This window comes from Opisthocomus hoazin, chromosome 17 (genome assembly GCF_030867145.1).
Source record: "Opisthocomus hoazin isolate bOpiHoa1 chromosome 17, bOpiHoa1.hap1, whole genome shotgun sequence".
Lineage (NCBI taxonomy): Eukaryota > Metazoa > Chordata > Aves > Opisthocomiformes > Opisthocomidae > Opisthocomus > Opisthocomus hoazin.
The window spans coordinates 1,562,543-1,585,543 of NC_134430.1; the positions used below are offsets into that span (position 1 = coordinate 1,562,543).

A 23,001-nucleotide genomic window follows, 5' to 3' on the forward strand; every position below is an offset into this window, starting at 1 on the left:
GTGGTGCTGTGAAGGTTTTCTAGGCATGAATTTGGGACCACGGCACCAGTCGTGCATATAAGTGGGGGATATCGTCCCTCAGCACGGTAAAAGGGCCTTGGCACATCTTCACCCCGGAACAGGACAGGTCTGCGCCATGTTTGAGCTGTTCTCATTGCTACTGGCAAAGCTTTTCCCGTTCCTGCCTTCTGCAGCCCTCTACAAGAACACCAGGTTCCTTTACCAACGTGCAGCCTCTGGCAGCAGACAAGGTGTCATCCTGAGGGGCTTACTGTGAGAAAACTGGGAGAGCACATTAGCAGGAGAAGCAGGCAATTTCCCGGGGCCCTGGGCAGAAATAAGTCCCAACACTGCAGGATTTTAAAAAACGAAGCAACAGAAAACATCTTTAATAATAAATCAGGTTGTTTTTAAACAGAAATACTGACAGGAGGTCAAGCAGGTGCACGCTGAAATGTTCTGAGGCAGCAAGAGTTCTGCACGTAAGGTCGTGGACAGCGCAAATGCCGCTGAGCTCTGCTGCATCACTCCAGCTTCACAAAGTTTGGTCATTTAAATGGGTTTTTTTGTCCCCATTCGGCACCAAAGGGTGCGTGAGAAATATCGAACAGATCTTGTGCAGGTGTCTGGCCTCATCTCCCACAGCAGGGTGCTGCTGGCTCTTCACGGCTCCGACAGACACTGCTCCAGCGCTGCCATACCGTACAGGTTGGCCCACTCCCCGCCGCGGTGGGCCAGGAGCGCGTCCCTGCACGCCTTGCTGGCTCCGACCAGCTCCACCAACACGCCCTGGAAAGCAGCGACGAGTTCAAAATCCACGGAGGCCGGAGCGACGCGGGTCAGCAGCTCCGAGAGGCCTTCCAGCCACCGGGCCTCGAGCACGGCGTGCGGCAGCCCGGGGAACAGCGGCACGCAGCCGGCCAGGGCCTGCATCCCCAGGAACCAGAGCTCACGGACGTCGGCCCAGGCGTGCACGTAGGCGGGTGACACGGCCACGGCCAAGCCGTCGCTGCCAGGGTCTGCTTGAGCGGTGTGGGCTTCTGATAGGAAGCGAATGGCAGCTCTGAAAAATTCCTTGGCAGACTGCGTCCCCTGAAGAACTGGAAGAAAAAGGAGATGAATGACTCGATGCAGAGCTCGCCCGGCCCAAGGAGGGACCCTTGGGTGGGTCTGTCTGCAGCAGGGCTCTTGGGGAGAGCAGAACACCATCCTCTTGCCCTAGCATCGCTTCATCCCAGACCCCAGCCTGCTGAATTTTCTGCACATTCCTCACTCCTCCAGGTTTTTCGTTCTGTCTCTTCCAGAGACAGAAACCGGACCCGTTTCCCTTGAACTTGCTTTCTCCAGCCCAACCACCCAGACCTGGTCTCTGCCCACGCTGAGCAATGTGCAGCTCTGCCAGTGGGAACCCTTCTCACCTGCGGAACTTGCCAGGAGCCTGGCCATCATCAGGCCCAGAGTGGCAATGTTGGCTGCTAGAACCAGGTGGTCTTTCTGGGGCAGCAGAAGAGGAAGGGACTTCAGCAACATGTCCATCAAGGAGGAAAAGGTTTTGTCTTGCCTAGAGAGAAAACAAACCCTGAGATGCATTTCCTGAGCAGAGCCAGAAGCACCTGAAAATGTCAAGGTTAAATGCAGCACCAAAAAAGTGATGTGATTGGTGTTGGAAAAGGGACATCCCTTTTCCAGCCCACTGTCTTCAAAGATTCATTTCACACTGTACCCTCTTTCCTTCCACTGACAATCTTAAAGCAGGCTCCTGCGGCTCTGTTACCTGATGAGGTCCGGTGCAGTCACGACCAGGTTCAGGAAAATCCCACACGCCGTCTGCAGACTCATTTCAGCGCTTGTCAGCGGAGCCAGAGACCCGGGCTCGGTGGTCAGCACCTCCCACTGCTGGAGGAAGTACTCACACAGCAGTGCTGGTGCCCCTTCCGAGATGAGGATGTCCCGTGGCCTGTCCTCTGCTGTTAAATGGCAAAAGCCAGGTAGCAGAAATCTGGGAGGGGAAAGAATTGGAAACACAAGACCACATGGGCTTAAGCCCTGCATTTACACCCACATGGGAGGGGAAAAAAGCCATGGAATTGGTACACAGAAGAAGATTTGAGCAGGTTTGTGCTAAAACGCTTCAATTCCGTGCTTAAAATGCATACCTCAGTGCATCCTGGGGTAAGCCAGAGCCCTCGGTGCTGACCAGCTCGGGCTGAGGAAGACTCGCAGCTGTGCTGCCCTCTTTGAAAAGCTTCTTGGCATAACGAACCAGGAAAGGCAAGAGCTCGCAGATTTCCTGCTTGAGGGCAGATGTCTCTTCTGCCATCCAGGCTCCAAGGATTCGAACAGAAGCAAATATAAAAGGATCTTGTAGCTCCTCCTGTTTAACCTGTAGGAAGAAGAAAGCAGACAGAGAATGACATGATAGGGCCACTGTCCTATAGAGCTACCACAGACAGGAAAACCACAGGGAGCCAAGATGGAGGTGCTGAGCACCCGTTCAGCACCCCAGGGAACAGCTATCAAAGCCTCCCAGAGAAAGCCGCAAAAACATGCTCTTTGCTTGAAAGCTCTACACTACCTGTCTCAAGTAGAACATTACAGCTCCAAACGCCTCCTCCATGATCCTCATGAGTTGCATTTTCTGCACCTCCTCTAGCAGTGGTTTCTCTTCTCTCAGGCACTCCTGGATCCCCATCTCCATAAGGACGTAGCAGGCTGTTACCACTTCTTTTTTCCCCTCCGCCTCCACGGGATCTGGCTCCTCCAGGGTCAGGCGGACCTCCACACAAGCCAAATTCACCAGCAAGGCCAGGAACTTGCTTCCAGCACTCCCTGCTGGGATCCACTCTGACCCACAGGCTTGGACGAGGCAGGCAGCGAGCTTCAGAGCAGGGTCCCGCTGCGACTGGCTGAGCTTACTGCCCAAGATGTCAGCCAGCCCTGTGTAAAGTCTGTGGAGGCACTCGCAGCCCTGCGAGTCCTCTGTGAGGGGTGGTGACAAGGGGATGAAGTGAGGCAGAATGTCACACAGCTCAAATTTAGTCATGTCTTCAGCCCTGAGAAAATCACCGGAGAGCTTGCTCAGCACGGCCAGGAGGTGGGGAGCGTCTCTTTGCCAGCACTTCGCCTCTGCTACGGCCAACAGCCCCAACAGCAGCGCGAGGGCACGGTCAGAGCCGTAACTGCAATTCACGTAGGCCTGGCATAGGGCAGACACCGTCCCTTTGGTCACCAGCTCCCTGGGGCCCCTGGCAGTGGCCATGACAGCACTCAGGCACTGGTAGACATCGTCGATCATGGACGCGCTGTCCGGATCACAGGGGGAAACCAGGATGTCATTGAAGATTGGGATTTTGTTCAGGATCTGGGAGTGACCGGCTAGCTCCGGGTCGGTGCAGAAGCACGCCAACAGAGTCAGGCCCAGCGCCCGGAAGGTGTGCTCGGGGCAGCCCGCCGGCGGCTGCCGGGAGCTGAGCAGGCGATTTGGAAACGTGAATCCGATGGCATCAAAGATCTGGCGACGGGTCTTGGCGTCTACTTCTCCAGCTCTGACCGCTTTGGTCACCTGTAGGGCAAACCGGGGGTGAGCAAGAAGCTTTGCTAAATTTCACAGGATGGTTCCGATTGGAAGGGACCTCTAAAGGCCATCTAGTCCAACCCCCTTGCCATGAGCAGGGACTTCTTCCACTGGAGCAGGGTTGCTCAGAGCCCCTTCCAACCTGACCTGGAGTGTTTCCAAGGCTAGGGCATCGACCAGCTCTCTGGACAATCTGTGCCAGTGTTTCACCACCCTCATCATAAAATGTTTCTTCCTTATACTTAGTCTAAATCTATCCTCTTTCAGTTTAAAATCATTGCCCCTTGTTCCATCACAACTGCCAAAAACTTTGTGCCCATCCTTTTTATAAGTTCCCTTTAAGTACTGAAAGGCCGCAATAAGCTTTCGCTGGAGCCTTCTCTTCTCCAGGCTGAACAGCACCAACTCTGTCAGCCGTTCTTCACAGGACAGATGTTCCATTCCTCTGACCATTTTTGTGGCCTCCTCTGGACCCGCTCCAACAGGTCCAGGTCTGTCGTGTGCTGAGGCCTCCAGAGCTGGATGCAGGACTCCCCTGGTGGGGCCTCACCAGAGTGGAGCAGAGGGGCAGAATCCCCTCTCTCGACCTTCTGGCCACAGCAGGGGAGGAATGGAGCAGCCCAGCTCCCATGCACAGGGGAAAACTGCAACGAGCATCCAGGGAACAGAGGGCACAGCAGAGGTGCCCTTCTGCTGCAGGTCAACAGCCTGTGACAGTGGCAAGGGAGAAGCCACTGCTCACTGATCTGAGTCCCCAGTACTGGCTCAAACTTACGTGACTGAACAGAGAAAATAAGAACTCTGAATAACTTTAGTTAGCAGGGGAAAGTGAACCCCTGACCACTGAGCTGGGCACTCGGTCTCAGTGCTGATCCCGAGCTTTACCAGAGGGCTCTGGGAGCGGGGCAAGGCCGCCCGGGCCAGGCTCCCGAGCCCTGCTGCCGGGAGCGCCGAGGCCCCGCAGCGCCTTGCCCGCAGGCCCCAGAGCAGCAGGCGCGGCCGCCATCGCCGCCCGGGCACCCTGGCCGCCCGCGCCGGGTCTCGCCTTCCCCCGCCGCCGTTCCTCACCAGGAGCAGGGCCGCGAGCTGCTCGCTGTCGTTCCTCGCGTCTCTGAGCACGCCGAGGCACCGCTTCAGCGTCGCGTTTCCGTCTGCGGAGCCCGACGCCATGGCCAGGTCCCTCGCTTTACGGGCAGGGACTAAACCCGCCAGCACTCCGGGTCCTCAGCCCCTTCCCTCGCTGATGTGTCGCTCGTGACGCCTCCCAGCCAATCCGTGCGCCGCTTCCTCGCCGCCGGCCAACCGCCTGCCGCCTTGTTGGGCAGTTCCTGAAGCCGCCTCCTCCGCGCGGCCTGTGGGCAAATCACCTGTGGCTGCGCGGCCTCTTCGCCCTGCTGGCTGCGGGAGGGCGGCCCCGCCCCGCCCCGCCCCGCCCCGCCCCGCCGTACCCGGGACCGGCGGCTCCGCGGGACCGGCGGCTCCGCGGGACCGGCACTAACCGCCCGGCGCCCACAGAGGCGGCCCCGGTTCCGAGAGGCGGCCGTTCAGCTTCCGGGTGAGGGGTGAGCGGGCGCCCGTCGCCGCCGCCGCCGCCATGGCCGCGGGGCAGGAGGCAGCACTGCCCCCCGGCCCGCCGCGCTGGAGGCCCGGCCCGGCCCCGCCGCCCGCCTGAGGCCGCCGCCCCGCCGCCGAGCCCGGCGCCCCTGGTACGTACCCGCCGCACTCCCTCCTCCCGCCCGGCCCGGCCCCGGGGGCTGCGGGCCGCCGCCGTGTCCTGCCAGCCGGGCCGGTGCGGGGCGAGCCCGCCCGGTCGGCGCCGACGCCCCGGCCCCGGATCCCCGCGGGAGCGGGGTGCTTGGCTCTGCGGGGCGGAAAGCTGCCCTAAGGACCCGTTAACGGGAGCAGCCGCGGCTCGGCCTCCCCCGTCGCGGGGTTTCCCGCCGGTGTCCGCCCCGCAGCCCCCGCTCCTTGGTACCGGCCGGGGGAGCTCCCTCGGTGCCTGGGGCCGGCGGGCGACGCTCCTTGTGATTCCTCGGAAGCAGCGGGGTTCACTCCGTGTGCCTGCTGGCGCTTCCTTATTCTTTGGAAATAGATCATATTTATTGCTTGTCAAACAATTAATGTTTTCCTGTTACGTGACCTACAGCGAGTTCAGGTTTTGGCAGCTGACGAGGCTGCAGAAGAGGCACCAGAAGGGCTGAGCGGGAGCGTCAGCGCTTCCGCGGTCCGTGCCCGGCGGAGGCAGATACGAGGCGAAGCGGGTCCCCAGCTCGGCGTTCCCCGGCGCTGCTGCGTTCTGGTCTCTCTTTGTTGCCGCCTGGCACCAGCCAGCACCGGCGCGCGAGCGATGACGCTGCCGGGCAGACGTGCTGGGTTTGGCAGCGCCCGTGTTGCGCTGGCTGCCCGTCCATTGCCCTGGCATAGCTGAAACTGGAATTTCCCAGATGCGTCTGTGGAGTCTAGTAGACGGATATTGGATATTTTGCCACTGAAAATGGTGGAGGAGGAGGTCACAAGGGCGATGGGAAGGGCCATCGTGGTGGCCTGTTGCAGTTCAGCACTGGGAACTTTGCTACTAAGGGTTTCATTTTAGTGTCTTGCATTGATAGTTACTTAGCAGCAGCTGGACTAAGTCACAGCAGATAAGATATTCCTTTTCTTCTGCAAATGCTCCGTGCTCTTCACAGTGTTGGCTGGATCTGTGCAAGAACATACCAGTTGTGGTGGATGTTTCATATTTCTTCTCTTACATGTTTCTAGAACCCTGCTGCTGCCCACAAAGGCCATGGAGAAGAGGCTGGAACCCAAGTTCAGCATTAGCGCCCGATTTCTGTCACGATACTGCCTGGGAAGACCTGCGAGGCAGCTGAGGAGTCTGCAGCTGTTCTACCTGTGTGCTTGCCTGTGTGCCTGGAGCTCCTCAGCAGGTGACTCTTCTGTTCTCTCTGCGACTGCGCCTGTAGTTTTTATGATATTTATCCCTCTCCCTTGTTTAAAGTATTCTGAAAGTGAAATTATTTGCTGCTAGACATTGTAGCTGGTTTAAAAGCCAAACAAAACCCCACCGTTAATATAAATGAGCTGCCAAAAGGGTAGGAGAGATGGGGGGGGGCACTTCTTCCAAGGCTGTGTTGCTCTGATAACCGCTGCTGTTTTGAGTAACCAGGTGATCAGCAGCAGGGCGTCCGTCTGCCCCCAGCTACTGCTGGGCATCTTCACAAGCGGTGCTGGGTTTTCAGGCACTTGCCTATATCTCATAGAGAGCTTTCTCTGAGCTGAGAGTCTTTTTTTTACGAAAGGAACAAGTGATAATCTGGAAAATAATTTCATTTTGGGAATACTCAAAGCAAGTTGGGAAGACCGGAATGTTTTTTTTGCCCTCAAATGTTTAAGTGTCCCCAAACACAGTATGGTAATGATCCGTGTTTGCCTACAGGCAATTATTAGGTTTGGTCTTTTATTTCCTGTTCAAACTTGAGTAACCAGCCTCCTGCTCAAGTAAATAACCGAGTTAGTGGCTTGTGTGGAAGTTCAGATTCTGACTTTTCAGAGAGACGTGGTAAGTTCCCGTGAGTGTTTTGAGGACACGGCTTCACCAAGAGGTTGCATTTTTCCCACGCGTACACGTAGCATTCACCAGGTCCTGCTGAAGAAAGTTGCTGTGCCTTTTTCCCCTCTTTGTTCCAGCTGCAGTGAATCACTGGTTCGGGGCGGTGGGGACCTCGGTGTGTATCAACCCTGCGACAGCTGCCAGCCGCTCGCTCTTTGCTGGAAGGTTGCTGTGTCCTCATGGTAGCAAGATTTGAAAGGGGGTGGTTTTGTTTCTCAGTTAGGTGGACGTGTTCTCTAGGCTGCTGCAGCGTCTCTGTTGTTTCACCAGTCCTTCCTGGACTCTTAGGAGTGACAGATTAAACTAATGAGCTGCGTGACCTTAATCAAGACCCGCCTGGACAAGGTCCTGTGCAGCCTGCTGTAGGTGACCCTGCTTCGGCAGGGGGGTTGGACTAGATGACCCACAGAGGTCCCTTCCAACCCCTACTATTCTGTGATTCTGTGATTCTGTGTAATCTGCTAATTTAGGACCTGGAAAGACATATTTGTATTCCCGGTCCTAGCCCAGGATTCTCGGCACTGTGTGTTGGGTGGTGTGTCAGGTGGGTCGCGTGTTTCCTTTGCAGACTGGGCTTCCTGCGTGGTGTTTCCTGTCTTTAGTAACCTGGTGGAAGTCCAGAGCCGTGAATTCTGTGTCGCTCTGAGAGGGTGTTCCAGACAGCGCTGCTGTGTTTGAGAGCTGATCTGCACGAGAGAGTTAAAACCATGGCGGCTGGTGCGTGTGCAGAAACAGTTATAATTATGTGTGACGTCCTGATGTGGACACTTTTTCCACTGTAGAGATTTTTGGGGTTTTTTTGTCTTGTTTGTGTCACTTAGGCAGCAGAGTTTGTTAAATGGAGGAGGAGTTACGGCTGCCTAGAAATAGTGTGTTCGCGCAGAGTTACGCAAGAGGAACTATGTTGACATAATTGGTTACATGTGACAGATTTAAAAAGTCTACAGAGTCAAGTCTTTAATCATTAATCTGATATCAGGAGGGATTAACTGCCTGAGCAAGTCCGTGAACCTGAGCTTATTAACAGAACCTGTTCTTGTCTGTTCCATTCCCCTGCTGTCCAGCAAAGCTGCGAGCTGCATCGCCGGGACGGGAGCTCCCGAGTTCCTGAGAGGAGCAGCATTTTTTGTGCTGATGTACTAGGGAAGAAAAAAAATGACAAAAACAGTGATGAGAAGTGACTGAGCACACCCACTGTGCCGTTGCCATGTGGTTTGTGCTGTGCTACGCTGGGTGGGCTGCTGGGGCTTAGGAGGTGACTTGTCCTTGGGGACATTCCTGCTGATGGGTTTCTTGGGCTTCTCTCAGGAGCTGCTGGCATCGTTGCTGTCAGCGACCGGGTTTATTGGCCTGCTGCTCTGACCCAGCCTACGAGTTCCTGCGTGCGTGACTGCCTGGGCTCCAGCACGAGGAACTGGAAGGGGCTGAACAGTCTGCTCTCTCGGCAGGCAGGAGTTAGTAACTCTGCCGGTACTCACAGCTGCCTTCTCTCACTTAGTGCAGGTCCTGCTGAATTTCAGTGGGTTCTGTATAAAGCCTCATTTAGTGGTATATATGAGCCAGGGCTGACATCTGAGGAGAGTGGATGAGCACTGGTCAGTGAGGAGGAGCGATTTTGGGATGTAGGAAGCTGCACATTTCCCTTTTGCACAGGGTGTGTTACAGACAGTGCTTTACCTTTAACAGAAAGTGGATTTTTTTAGGCTAAACTGAGTTTTAATGGGTAAGATCCTCTCGAAATTCACAGCAGTAGTGTAGTTCTTCCATCTGTTCCTTGTTTCTCTCTGACTTTAAAGGAGCTGTTGTCAACTCCTCTCTCTGTTGAACATACGCAGTTTCATTTACGCGTTGCAGTTAGACGTTTCTTGAGTGAAGAACTCCCCCTCCTTCTGCACCGTTGTGGGTGCAGACACCCACAGGGAGCTCTGGTCTCCCGTGACTTGGTCACAGATCTCGAGTGCGTTCTTCTGCAGCTGATGCTGGCTTTCTGGAGCCTTGTTTTCAAAGCCTTTGCTGAGCTGGCTTCACAATAAGCTGTAAATAACACTTTTGCTTCCCGCTTTCTGATGTCTCAAAACCAAGCTTGTCCTCGTGGTGGTGTGAGTTCCCTTTTTGCGTTGAAATTCTTGGTGTAGCGGAAGATTCCACACAAGGTAGGTGAATATTGCCATCATCCTTTATTTTAGACAGTGGCTCGTCCGTTGTGGGTGAGAAAATCATCCTATGTGGATACCTTTGATGACCAGGAGTAGCAAAGCTTTTACGCCTGCTGTGGTGTTTGGGATCACCGAATTACAGCGAAGCATGCCCTCTGTCTTCCCCACTTGCTTTCTTTGGTCATGCAAGGTGATCCAGGTCATGCACGATTATAGAAGTGGTGTGACTTTCCCCTTCCTCCCACACCTGAGGATGGTGCAGGAGGAAGGGGAAAGCCGCAGCACTTTTATATCGCTAGCTTTGGGTATTAGCTGTGATTCAGAGGGTCAGAGTTCCTTGCCATCTCAGTAGCATGAGGTGAAGTGTCTTTGCAGCTGCAGTTTAAAGTCCTGAAGTCAAATGCTTCAGGCAGCCTAAAACGGCCCGAGTGGAAGACGCCTGCGTCCATCCGCATTGCTGTAGTCTCACAGGGTTTTCCAGGATTGGTGCTTCAGGAGGCTGAGGCTGAGCACTGCTTGTGAGCTCCAGACTTGATCAGAGAAGTACCTCCCCCTCTGCACTTCTGTCTGTGTCATGTTTGATGCCTGTAAAGCTCCCTGCTACGTGAGCCTGCTGTGGCTCGGCAGGGCTGTCGGAGTTGTGCCGGGCAGAGGGGACCTTGCCAGACTTCTTTCAAGAATCGTGAAGCTCACTGCAGGTCTATCACCATTACTTTTATTTGGTGGATGATTACATGGAGGTTTTTTGTGGCCTTTCTCTTCTGCCTCAGGTTATTCCATCTTTAATGTGTTTGCAGCTTGGAAGTGACAGGAGAAGTGGGGTGAGAATTCTTTTCAGGGTGGACAGGGAGATCAGCAGCCTCTACATCCGTGCCTGTTAATTTGTTTAGTTTCCACTGTAGTGAACGCGGGTATAATGCAACATGGAGTCTGTGTTCGTTCAGAGCAGCTGGAATAGTAACATGTTGCTGAACTTTTCTTTGTATTCTATCAAGAAATGGGGATCAAGGTATTATAATTTGAATGCAAACTTCTTTATATTAATGGATAAAAAAGTTTCCTATTTGTGTTGTATTCAAGAACTCTGTTTTTGACAGGCAGGGAGCCAGATCTGGAGCGTAGTCTCCAGCTGCACTAGGCAGAGTCCAGCGACATAGTTTGTAAAGTAATCTTCCAGTGACCTATTATCCCTTGGATGCTGAACACAGCACAGCGTAACAGTCCCATAGGTCACTAGTCTATTTTTAGGGAGTCCTTAATCTGCAGAGCTCTGAATTTTTGAAGCCTTTAATCCATTGATCCCTGCAGCACTCTAATTTTTTCATGCTAAGAAAAAAAAATCCATATGCAAAGCAGTTACCGCTTTACCACTGATCTGAGATCTGAAGTCACTTGACTCTTAAAAAAACATTTGACAGGGGATTTCTGTTGTAGAAAGCACTACAGTGGCGTGGGTGGCGAGCACAGGCCTTGCAGGCCTCTGTTCTAGAGGATGTAACGACTTCTCAGATGGAGCAGTTTCAGTCAAAATAACTGACTGACCTCAAACATCAGCATGGAGGAGGGAAAAATGCCTTTATACCATCAACCAGGCCAGTGTCACGGTTTCCAGAGTTCTCCTTCAAGGCAAACTGTGGGCAGAGAGGCCATGCTGTTCACTGGTTAGAATAAGAAGCTGCACTCGGAATTCCTGGTTCAGTTTCTGGCTCTTTACTGGCTGTGTGACCTCAGCCCCACTGTTCTGTCTGCGCCTTATGGTCTTCTCTGAAACAGGAATGTTGCTGCTTTCACTTCTTCTGTTGTGGATGGATTTAGCTCTGTTGCTGTCAAAAAGGGTGGTGAGCCCATCGTAGGAGATTACTGCTGCACAAGTGCTGGATACTGAGCCCAGGTGTGGATTGCAGGGACCCCCCATTTCCTGTCCTGTGTTCCCTCTCCCACATTACTCCTATGCCCTAAATTCATCTTGACGATAGTGATGCAGATCTATTGTCTACTGCTTTAAAAGACTGAGAATTGTCTTCATTTGTGTTCCCATCCCTTTCTCAGATGCAAACTGGAACAGATCTAAATGCGAGCCAGGGAGGATCCTGTTTGGTGGCCGTTTGAGATCGTGGGAAGATCACCATTTACAGCTTCTGGAAGGGTTTCATACTCTGCGGTCCTGTCAGACTGCTTGCTGCCAGCGCCCCACCTGTGATGCCTTTTGGTTCGTGGAAAATATGTGCATCCAGGTGAACTGCACTATGCCCAGCATGTGTCAGGCAAACAGGACTGGCTTTTCTGACTCTGTTTTGGTGTTTTTAAAGAAATCAAAAAGCACAGAGCACTTCTTAAAGTTTCAGACAGAGGGTGATGTGAAGACCTGGTTGGACTGGGGCATCCCTGTCCAGGGGAAAAAAAGGCTGCGGAGGTCATTCCAGAAGCGGAGCTCGGCAGGTAACAGGGTGCGACTCCTGACAAGGGACGTAGCAGCGAGCCCCAGCAGCGCGGCTGCAGCCAGAGCGTCAGGCAGCAAATCTAGAAGCAGCCGAGGTGAAGCAGAGCGCTTGAAGGATGAAGTACTGAGGCGCTTGGTGGCAGACAAACCTACTCCTGCAGGCCATCCAAATCAAAAGAAAGACTTGCTGACAAACGGACAGAATCCAAGAGAGCAGAAAACCAAAAGCCCGTTCCCTCCTAAAAGCAATAATGTGAACAGATCAAGTGATGCAGACGGCGTTGGCTTGCCGCAGGTAAGTGTGATTGCTGGGGCTGAGATGGGGCTGCCTTGGACCGGTGTCGCCCTCCTGCTCAGTCTTGCTTTATGTGGACTTTGACTTAAAACTGCTGAAGTGGTAGGATACTTGTCTGGATGCCTGTTTTCAGCCTCCTGTCAACAGGGCAAGGCCAAGGGTTGGGTTTTTCGTTTGGTTTTTGGGGGGTAGAGTTTTTTTTCCCCTCCTCTTCCTAGCTGTCCTTGGGAAGGTGAGGGGAGGTGGAGATCATGATAATGCTTATCCTTTGTATACTCACACAGCATGCTTGCCAGGCGAGAGGGAAAGGTGAGCTGCGATGTCGGTGGGAAGTACCTGGGAGTTGAAAACTCTTACCTGTAAAAGTACCTTTTTAGATCCACAAAATAAAGTAACCTGTTCTCCTTTGAGTTCTGAACTGAGGTGGTGAAGTACCATGTTTTATGGACTCATGCGTAGAGTTTCCAGTGTGCTTTCGTGTCAGCCTGTTTGCTCGAGCTGGTCTTTAATGCCAACTTTTTTGTCCTGTTTTTGAAGACTGCTTCAGTTTTTCAAATCCACAAACGCTTACCTCAGTGTTGGTTGAATGAAACCAGTTTAGTTTCTATTCCAAATGCGTACAATGTTGATCCAGTATATCTAGATATTAGTCTTAAAGAGAAATTGGCACATCTGAATTGTTAAATGATGTTTGTATTTTTTAATCTGCAGATAGTTTTTGAGCCTTGTCATACAAAAAAGCCTGTTCACTCGTGATGGTGAAATAGAAAGAATCCTGTTTTGTGAAGCTGTTCCTTAAATACCTTTTGCCACGTTTCTAGAATTTGGCACCGTAGAAGCCTGATGCCTTTTCCTGTAGTTGCATTCCTGTTCTGGACACTTGACTGGCTTTGTTTCTCTTCCTTATATTCAAGTCTTGGTTCCAGGTAGGGCTGTGGCTGGTCTGAGCCCCCACCCTGCAGAGCAGGATGTGGAGAGCAGCCAAGGGACACTGCCGCGAGCTCGGGGCAGCCCGGCTGGCGTGTGAAATTGTGCCCTGAAACTTTACACGTGCTTGACTTTCCGGAACCCCACAGCATTTAGGGCTGACTGAAAATCTCGGCTTTCTCTCTCCCCTGCAGTACTGCAGCATTTCCACCCTGCCTGTTCTTTCCTCCTAACGTTTGGGATTTACACAGTGACCCCATCCTGGGGAGGCTGCTGCGCAGCCAGGCTTCGGTGTCTGCTGTTGCTCTTGGGTAACAGTCGTTACGTCTCCCTGCTTGTTCAGTTCTGCAGCGTTGCATTCGGAGTTGTCATTACCGTTCAGTGCCTGTCCAGTGAACTGGCTGCAAATATTGAATTACATGGATTAATCAGCTGCTGAATGTTGCTGAGTATCCAGGATTTCCCATCTTTAGCAAGCACTCGCGTTGTCGTTGAGGTGCACTGTTGGATGTATGCTGGGGAAAGGTTTTTCTTCTCCTTACTGGTTTTTGCTAGCAAGAAAGTCTGTATCTCTTGACAAAATGCATTCATCAAAATAAACACTTATTAAATAAAGTGTATTGGCGGTGATGGAATTCCTGGCAGTCACATTTTTGAGGTTTAAGATGGAGTTTTTGAGGAGGAGAAAGAATTTAAAAATCCACCTTAAGAGGAGTACTGAGCTGACGCTGGTTCTACCCAGCCCTGGGCTAATTCCTTGGTTATTGAACCATCCACTTTCACTGGCAAGCTGTGCAGCTGTCCTTGCATTTCTGTTCTGAGAGCGGTTTAATTTAGGCCAAGGATATAACATTCAAGGCAGTGCACTTGGGACACGGCCAGCCTTTGCAGGAGGGAGATGCTAAGGCAGGGAGTTTTACAAGTTGGGTTGGTTGTGGGCCAAAGTGAGTAAAGTTACGCACACGCTGAAATCGGCCACGTTTCACCTGGGCTAGGTTTGGTCCAGCCCATGGAGCAGATGGCTTCAGCAGGTGAATGCTGTGCATTGAATGCTGTATTCCTTACAAGGGTTTGGCGAGGGGGCTTGGGGGTGGGGAGAGCGTTGGATCTTTACTGCATGCAAAGCAGTTCATACCTGGGAGCATCAAACATCTGAAGTGGGAAAGGACGTCTGAGGTCACAGTGGCTCTCAACCCCTCTCTAAAAGGGGAGAAAGAAATTAATGTGCATATTCTCCTCTCTTCTTGATGAGCACTGAATGTGTGGAAGGAAAATCTTTTCCTTTGCTCCTAGAGACTCAAAGAGAAGTCAAGTGACAGTTTTAGGAAAACGTTGCCTCACTGAGCTGTAATTTTCTTCTTGCAGTTCTGATCGCTCCATAGCCATCTGCAATGTGATTTGCTAATGTGCAGCTAGCATTAATTTCTGGTTTTACTGTATCTGTGCTATGGAACCAGAGACAGGTGAAGGAGAGCGTACCGGGATGAACTGCAGTGCACCCTGCTCGTCTGCCCTTCACTAAGGAAGAGAAATCTGTGCTTTTCCACTACAGTGAGTGACATTACGACGAGGCAGAAGGAATTTGGTGCCTGGAAAGAAATACTTGTCAACTTTAAAATATAGCAATGCATTTAATAGCCAGTCAGGAGAAGTATCGAAGCGCAGCCCTGCTGATGAGCTGCAGCAGTTCTGCAGGCAGATGGTGGAAAAAAGCTGCAGCCTTTAAAGTGGAGTTGTCACAGCAGGGCCAGAGGGCTCATTCCTGCACGCTCGATTCTGGCGGCTGGTGTTGGACTCCTGCTGCCATGCTGCCTGCTAGTGCTGGGTGCTTCTTATCCTGCGAGGAAGGAGGAAAGGTCTCTTCGCAGCCAGCACTAATTCTGCCGTGGGTTGTGACATTACCTGTGTTTTTGTGTCTGAAGGGTCTTCACAGACACAGCACCTGGTGCAAACAACGAAGGGCACCATCTAGGCTGAAAGAGCCTGTTTTGTAATTTCAGACCAGGCTCAGCAAAGTAAGGCCCATTTAAATGAGAAAAAAAAAAAAAGAAAAAAGAAAAGAAAATTCCAGAACCCAGGCATTTTTCTTTCAAGTAGCTTAGGTTCAGTGCAGGTTCTGATGCACATAGCTGCTCTGGTTCCACCTTGCAGGCGTAGGACTCTCAGGGAGACCAGCTCACGTGTCCCAGGCCAAAGGCAGGCAGTGATCGCAGTCGGTGTCTGACACTTCTAGGTTCACCCAGGCCGATATGCCACTTCTCTCTATTTTCTAAGCTAATAAGATAGGACAGCTGGCAAACTTCTGGTCTCCTCGTTTATCCCCAAGAATGAAGTCTTCTGTTCTTTGCTTTAAAGAATTCGGGGTTATGGAGTAAGGATAAGAAATGTCTCAGCTTGCAAGCATTGCAGGCATTTTTGACTGTTACGCTGCCCCAGGCAAAGCTTATCTCATTCAGGCTCTCCACAGACACTTGGCTGTCAGTTCAGCCTGAAGACTTCTGGGAGGAAGAGGATCTCTTAACTCTGAACTTTTTTTTTTCAGGCATTAAAAAGTGAGTTAAGGAAGCATCTGGCTTACCGAAAATATGACAGGGTAAAGCCGACTGGGCTGCTGTGGGCGGCGGGCGGATGCTGGTCTCCTGCGCGTTGTGTGACAGCCGTCCTTGTGACCCGTCGGGTTGATTCTTGCTAAGCAAGAAGTGGTTCCCCATAGTGGTGTGAAGTCAAGGAGTTGTTCTGCTCCTGTGCCTTTCCTGAACAGCCTGTCTCAAGTGCCCCAGTTCCTGCCTGGCCGTTCCCTTTTTGCCGTGCCAGTATTTCTGACTTTATCTTACTGGGTTACTTGGCAAAAGGGAGTCGCTATCCTGAGCTGACCAGGGCTGCGATGGGTGTGAGAGGGCACTGCCTGGGACAGCCGGCTGTCCTGAGACTGCCGATGAAGAGCAGTGCAGAGCAGTATGCCAGATTTCACCGGCATCTTTGTTCCAAAGAATCCATAGTTCGGTTGTTAAAGATGAAGGAACCTCATCAACAAGTAAGGAAATGGAGAAAACCAGCTTATGCCTGTGACACTAACAAGTAGTGTTTGGTTCTTTGGTCCATAAAGCTCCAGTGCTAATCAAACATATGAATGAATTGAGATTATTTACATTCTGTGACTGAGGGAAAATGGGAAAATTAGCTCAGATATGGGGAGAGGAAATTATTTGCAGAAGACTGTAAAAAAAAAAAAACAACCCCTTCTTGCAGAGAAGCCTTCAGTGCCTGCATCACTGCTCCTGGCCTGGCTGGCAGTGGTGTTATGTGCAGGATGGCTTTATTTTTACAATGGCATTTAGTGTTTCTGAAGCCCAGCCCATTTACTGGCCAGGATCTTGCCCCCCATGGCCCAGAGCATTTTTTACAGTTCCCATTTACTGGACTGGATGCCAGCAACATGGAATAAAAGCTTGAGAATATTTCCTCCAATGTGAACATTTGATCAGCTCCTCTGGTGGGGAGTAGCGATGAGCGATTCAGCTCCAAAACGCTTCGTAAGTCAAAGATGGGAAATGGCTCCATTTTAAATATTCAGCAGATGTTCTCAGAATAGCGTTAGCTCACCAAAATGTGCTGTGCACGTGTACTGTCTGGTGGAAGGTGAACTGTCAGGAGTGTTGCTTGGCAGGCTGAGAACTGGAGTGGGGCTAGGTACTGTAAAAGGAATTTTCTGATGAAAGAAAGGAAATTGTTCCTGTCACTTTGATTATTTGCAATAAAGTGGCTCATCCTGTATGGATGCGAGCAGGCTGAGCTCAGCTCCCTGCCCCAGCGACCTCTCCTGTGGCCTGCACGCAGGCAGCAGTTTGTCTCGGGTCACCGTGCTTTGAAGAGCGGTTCTGAAATAAATTTCCTCTTGCTGCAGTGATTCAATTATTACGTAAAAATGCCATTGCAATCCTCCTGCTTTGTGTTTGCCAACTGCACAGCTTTAGAAAAAGGACTACATGGCCAAAATAAACGGCCCAAATGAACCCCAGTTCTCGGTCTCTGTTTTTGCTTCTGCCTCATCCCGCCTCTCTGTTCGTTTAGCTCCACTCACTGCGATTTTGAACCTAGATCTTCTGTCACGTTTGCCACATCAACAACCATGGTACTTAAGCTGCTGTAGTCAAATCTGTGGTCTTAACTGGTGTTCAGCTGAGCTAGACATAGCCTGTCTCCTGTGGAGGAAGAACACTGCGAAGCAACTCGGAAGAGAGAGGAGGAAGCAGTAAAACATCCTGCTCTGGGAAAAACAAACCAGGGGCTCTTCAGCCTCCCTAACTGGAGGAGGTGAAATGCGACTTAAACACGGTAAAAACAAAACTGACATTCAGCGTTCACTCAAACTAAGACAACTTTTTTCTTTTCAGGTCCACACAGGAACATCTGCACCAGAACCATTGGTGCTGGCCACGTTCTCCAGTCCTGGAGCACAGGGCTTGACGGCCGCAGGAAAGACTGAGAAGCCCGAGCAGCCAGATGATGCTTTGGTCCGTCCTCACTCCTCAGATGTGCTGCCCACAGTCAGCCCTGTGCCAGGGAAAAGCACAACGAAGATGGAGACAGCTACTTCTGTGCCAAGCGGAGTTCCCACGAATGGCAGTGTTTCCACGACACAGACCAGCGCTGCTGCGTCACCAAGTACCACTGCCACCACACCGGGTGAGAACAGGCGGTGCTCCAGCAGATCTCATCTGCTCAGGTTTTGCTGACAAGCGATTGTAGTATTGAAAAGTATGAGATAACTTCAGAAATTATGGTACTTTTGAAAAAGTGCTAAGATACATGCTTCAGCGCACGAGCCGGTTGGACCCCGTTAACTCGTGAGGTCTGAGAATGGGACTTTGGCATCATAAATCTGCCTGTGACCATTGGATCTATTTCCAGCAACAGCTTGAAAGTGATATCTTAATTGCAAAAGTCTAAGTTCAAATGTGGTGCAAGGCATAGTCCCCTGCAGCATGCTTTCAGTAGTCTCGACACACTGCTATCTATCAAGTTGAGCAGAAATCTTAATGGCTGCTCAAAATGGGGTGTAGCTGATTCTTTACTGAAATGTCGATGCACAGTTCAGCCGTGGAGAGCGATGTACTTGGCTGTTAACCCATGCTTTGCTTTGCAACAAAATGATGTTTCTGTTTGCACTGGTATTTCTTAAACTATTAAAAATGTATAAAAGCCAAAATGCACTTTGGACAGCCCTGTTAACTCGCCCAGACCATCAGCCCACCCACTGAGGATGTGTACATACGGTGAATGGTGTAGGCTGGTGGAGTGATGTCTCAGAATTCAGTTCATCCAATTTACGGAAGCTGAATTTCTTTTGAGTTTAGGGTTCCTTTCCCTTACAAGGGAACAAATGGAAAGCGTAAAGGAAATGCTGCATCCAAAGGCTTTTTTGGCAGGAAGCTGACTGGATGCTTGTACTTACGAGTTGGTGTTCTTTTTAAGGGCTTACCCCAGCTCAAACTGGAAAATAAACATCTTCAGTGGCTTGTGTTGGAAAAGTAACATAGCCAGGGCCTCCTTGCTTTGCTGAACAATACAAAGATGATGTGAAGCATAGTTTTTCCAAGCAGGGTTTTGGCTTTTTGTCTGTTTGTTGGTTTTTGTTTTTTTTTTTTTCCTACTAAGATCAGATTTCTTTTTGCCTTGGAACTCTGCAGCTGAAAGACTGATGGAGTTGTTATATCCCAGGATCTGGAGTAACTGAAAGGGGAAAAAAAGAGTTTGATGAGTGTGTTATCTTCTAGTTAACTGGTTACTTCCAGTAGCTAATAAACAGATGGAAGAAAGGCTAAATGTTTAATGACATTTTCCCAGTCTTTTAAACTTGGATTTTTAATGAATATCTCTGAAACATTGTATTTGACAGGGTCAAACTTGTGTGAAGCAACTTTAATTCTTATTTTCTATGCATAATTCTCAGGTCCAATAATAAAGAGACAAAAATAAAGCAAATGGGAAGGGAAGAGGAGGCTGAGAGGTACTCTTAAGAAATGCGGTCAACTTTCTGGTTACCTTAATGCTGATAGCAAGCAGAAAAAAAAAAAATGTCGCCAGCCACAGTTTTCAAGTCTTTACCCTGTAGTCTTTAAAAACAAACTACTCATCAATTTATTTGAAGTGGAATGGCAAGAAAATTCTTAAATGGCTTGAAACAAAAATATAAATAAAAGGAACAGGTTTGCATTTTGAGTTCCCATACTCAGTGTGGGAGCTATGCAGATTTAAAAAAAAAAATCTCTTAGCCCCAAGCAGTTTTTCGAAAAAGAAATACCATGGATTCTTCATATATTTGTGAAGATCTGGAATTGCAGTTTGATAAATAGCAGTGTTTGTCCTGCTGTGCGGTGGGAGTGCAGCGGGGATGGCTGCCGAAAGCCTGTCGGGTAAAGGGCTGCCCGTGCTGCCGGGGCTGGGGAGCAGGTGCCCCGCTGCGGGGCGAGGGTCGCGTTTCAGCCCTGTAGAAAAGGGGCAGGAGCTGCACAGTGTCTGCAAAGAGAGGTGACGGAGTAATTTGGGGCTTGCCTTAAAGTTGTAAAGCCCCATTAGCGCTTTGGCATTAACAATGAGAGCGAAACCTGAAACGGGAACTGTATTGAGTGATGGGATGTTTACAAAATACAGCCTTTTGTAGCTGGTTTTTGTTCCACAGAATCTGAAACCAAGGCGGTTTTTATGTACGTATTTAATTTTTTTTCCTTTTCTTCTTTCAATCCTGTGTTTCTCCCTCTCAGTTATGAAGGAGCTGGTAGTTTCTGCTGGAGACAGCGTCGAAGTGACCCTGCCAAAGAATGAAGTTCAGCTGAATGCGTTTGTGCTTCCTGAACCGCCACTTCGTAAGGCTTCCCCGGGATCTCTGCTAAGGGCTTGTGATGGTGAAATGGCAAACAGGCGTTCCAGCATTAAATAAGGGTGGTCTTGAAAATGTCTTTTGTCGGAGAAACTTTCCTGTAGAAGTTTTTCATCTTGTGCTTCTGTGCTTCTCACAGAAAATAGCAAGACACAAAAACCATTGAAACTGCTCCAAAGTCAGTAGATTTGGGAGAGGGCGTAGTCTCAAAGCGGTATGTGGGGAAGCAGCGGATCTGCAGCATCTATTCGTGATATGTGCTGATAGGTGACGAGCTGTCTTAGCAAGTGAGCTCTCGTTTGGTGGGTTGAAATCTGATTTGGGGGGTTGACGTGCTGAGGAACAGATTTCTGTACGCTCCTCGTTTCGTCATGCAAATTGTTCGCAGGTATTTGTGAAGTTCTGATCTGTAGCTCTGTCCACAGCGGCTGGGGGAGACTGCAGAGGAGAGGCAGGCACGTTACAGAGAGATGAGGTGCATTCCTCTCCAAGAACTGGCATTATGGTGTGTCTGCAGGATTTGAGGGCACAATTTTTCTCTCTTATTATCCTGGAGCTGTGGTTGTTCCAAAGCTGTTTAACGCCTTAGAGGCTGAAAGATGGGTTTTGGCTCTGGAGTAAATGTGTTTAGAAGCAGATTGTCTCTTTTCCTGGGTATATTCCCAAAAAGCTGCAGCCCAAATTCCAAGCTGTCTCATTTCTCCGTAGTGCAGCAGAATGTGCCTTGTAAATGTTTAATACCTTTGCATTTCTTTCGCGTGGTGGAAGGCAGTCTTTTAAAAACTAATGTCTGGACTTTTTTTTTATGTTTGTTGAAGGAACCACGTATTCCTATGAGTGGGAATTGATTACTCATCCGAAAGACTACAGTGGAGAAATGGAAGGGAAGCATTCACAGATCCTTAAGTTATCTAAGGTAGAGCTTTTGCTGCTTCGTAGCCTGTTGTGTTAAATGCCAAGTGGAGAAGATGGGGACCCTGGCAGCCAGGAAAGGCTTGTGTGTGATTTCAGGATGAACAGGAAATTGCATGATGGGCAGGCAGCCAGCATTTGACTGCAAGCCCTCTTCTGAGTCTCTTACAAAAAGGAGATTGATCTGGCATGAGGGAAAGAAGAAACTGATTTCAGGATCTAAAAGCTGCCTACAAGCAGTGTGTCAAGCCATACAAATGGCACAATTTAACGTTATCAAAGGGTTGTGAATATTTCTACTGAAGCAGTGTGGTGGTCTGTTTAGGTCTGAAGCCTTGTACTACCCACTGAGAAAGGGCCTTGCTGATTCCGTTAACGAGAGCTGTGGAGTACCTCTGGAGTACCTCGTAGCACATACCTGGCTGCTGCTTTTAGACAAACTCTTAACACTGAAAAGAGTCGCCAGTTTCTGCACATGGGGATTCTTAATAAGGGAATGGCTTTAAATATTGTGTGAATGCACAGTTCTGTGTTCGAGACATTCCTTTCAGCATCTTGGATTCTTGCACTTGGAAAAAATCTACAGGCTTTAGTCACGATATCGTGCAGAGAAAAGCCGTTCGAAAGGAGTGTGTCTATCTCTGTCAGGGTTTCAGCCTTTTGGATACCATGATTGTTATCCAGCACCTAGTCCTTCACCTTCTCTTCTTGGCTCAACAGTGAATGATGAAGGGGTGACTGCCTGACTCACGTCACCTGGAAAAAAGAGAAGAAATACTTTGCTTCGTAAAAACACACGAGAAGAGATTTTCTTCTCTTAGGTGCAGCCTTTCTCATCTCAAATGCAATCTGCTAGTACACATTCCTGTGGCCAGACAACCTGAACTAATCTCTGTTATCTCTCTTCTGTTTGCCTATTGTTGCTAGAAAATAAAGCTTGACCGGCAATCCTGTGGCACCCGTGGTAGAAAGAAATACTGGTCTTTGGTTTCTGCATAGCCATTGTAAACGCAAAGATATGTAATACCGTTTTGGCATGGAAACCATCCATTGCTATGTGTGCTTGGGGTGAAGCGTAATTGCCTGTGTTTTATGCTGCTAATGTGTTACCCTGCCAAAGCATGGTAACTTCACCCCATGGCTCCTGACAAGATGCTACCATCCTAAGGTAAATAATCTGTTGTGTTTGCTTCCAGCTTACTGTTGGGCTGTACGAATTCAGAGTCATCGTTGATGGGGAAAACGCACACGGAGAGGGTTACGTGAATGTAACAGTCAATCCCAGTGAGTTGGTGGAATTGTGCCTTCGTCTGTCTCTGATGCCTCTGTCATGGTGGTTTGCTTATTTGGCTGGACCCTGGTTTAACGTAGTGAAAATTTGTTGTGCTCAGTATCTATGTGTGTATTCAGTTGTTTCCTGGGGGGTGGAACTGTTGCTGGTACACATAGCTGTTTCTGCTATACTGCGTACAGGCCAACCACTCCATAGAAGAGCTGGAATACTGATACCGAAGTGCTTAGCAAATGCCTCGCCCTGGAAGGCCACCACTTCGATAAAAAATAGCTGTAACTGGGTAGAAAGCTTATAGCAGCAGGAGCAAAAAATGAAGGGAAGCCAGAGCTTTGAAGCTCCTTCAGAGGTTCTTTGCTTCCCTGTCCAGTAAAGACTATCAGTCCCAGGTGCAGGCAGGTGGAGTCAACTCTCGTTCCTTACTGTGAGGCGTGGTTTGCAGATGAGCTGGTGTACAGTAGCTGGTGCTGACTGGCTCACCAGGGCTCACTTTTTAGGTGGCCTGTGTGAAGAGGCAGCCACGGATTCTACATCTCCTTTTAAGCAAAAAACCTGTATTTTGCACACTTTGGCAGGACTTTTTCTACAACCTTTGTGGGCAAAGAAGTGCTCTTGCACTCGCTAAATTAGCAAGAGTGAGCGACTGGCCTTCTGGATGCTGTTGCTGATCATTTCCTTATAAGCAGTCAGTCTGCAGCTGGCAGCATGCAGCAAAACCATTCATTTTTCAGAGCGGCAGCAAAACTTTGGCCAGAAACTGTACTGTGCTGTTAGGATGGTCTGTGCTTGACCCAGTGTGGGGGAACTGATGCGGTGCAGCCATGTCCAGAGCACTAGGGTGGTGGCAGTTCACCTCCTTGCTTTTTTAACTCCCTTTTGTTAGCGCTGTTTCCCCACAATGGTGTATAATGTGCTG

The 23,001-nt window shown here is 50.2% G+C and overlaps 2 protein-coding genes and 1 long non-coding RNA gene across 3 annotated transcripts in view; 1 reads left to right on the top strand and 2 right to left on the bottom strand.

The window, feature by feature from the left end:
* Window positions 1–378: 378 nt before the first annotated feature.
* On the bottom strand, window positions 379–4,917 carry NCDN (neurochondrin). Its single transcript, XM_075437870.1, has 6 exons — window positions 4,643–4,917; window positions 2,576–3,562; window positions 2,157–2,383; window positions 1,775–1,999; window positions 1,419–1,561; window positions 379–1,100 (listed from the first exon to the last, which is right to left on the bottom strand). The coding sequence occupies exons 1-6, from the start codon at window positions 4,742–4,744 to the stop codon at window positions 664–666; spliced, it is 2,121 nt and encodes a 706-aa protein (XP_075293985.1). The 5' UTR covers window positions 4,745–4,917; the 3' UTR covers window positions 379–663.
* A 291-nt stretch (window positions 4,918–5,208) lies between these two features.
* KIAA0319L (KIAA0319 like) overlaps window positions 5,209–23,001 on the top strand; it is a 32,666-nt gene continuing 14,873 nt past the window's right edge. The window contains exons 1-7 of the mRNA XM_075437692.1: window positions 5,209–5,280; window positions 6,335–6,501; window positions 11,390–12,075; window positions 17,397–17,688; window positions 19,767–19,868; window positions 20,701–20,798; window positions 21,991–22,078. Of these exons, the coding sequence (XP_075293807.1) occupies window positions 6,360–6,501; window positions 11,390–12,075; window positions 17,397–17,688; window positions 19,767–19,868; window positions 20,701–20,798; window positions 21,991–22,078 (1,408 nt within the window). The 5' untranslated portion in view covers window positions 5,209–5,280; window positions 6,335–6,359. The remainder of the gene's footprint in view (window positions 5,281–6,334; window positions 6,502–11,389; window positions 12,076–17,396; window positions 17,689–19,766; window positions 19,869–20,700; window positions 20,799–21,990; window positions 22,079–23,001) is intronic.
* Window positions 14,614–15,744, bottom strand: LOC142363404 (uncharacterized). The gene is made up of 2 exons (XR_012765727.1): window positions 15,581–15,744; window positions 14,614–14,839 (listed from the first exon to the last, which is right to left on the bottom strand). It is a non-coding gene; the product is annotated as an uncharacterized LOC142363404 (long non-coding RNA).

Coding starts and splice junctions, on each gene's coding strand:
- NCDN (XM_075437870.1), bottom strand. CDS start 4,744: ATGGCGTCGGGCTCCGCAGACGGAAACGCGACGCTGAAGCGGTGCCTC. Junction 3,563..4,642: donor AGCTCGCGGCCCTGCTCCTG/GTGAGGAACGGC, acceptor TTTGCCCTACAG/GTGACCAAAGCGGTCAGAGC. Junction 2,384..2,575: donor TAATGTTCTACTTGAGACAG/GTAGTGTAGAGC, acceptor TTCTTCCTACAG/GTTAAACAGGAGGAGCTACA.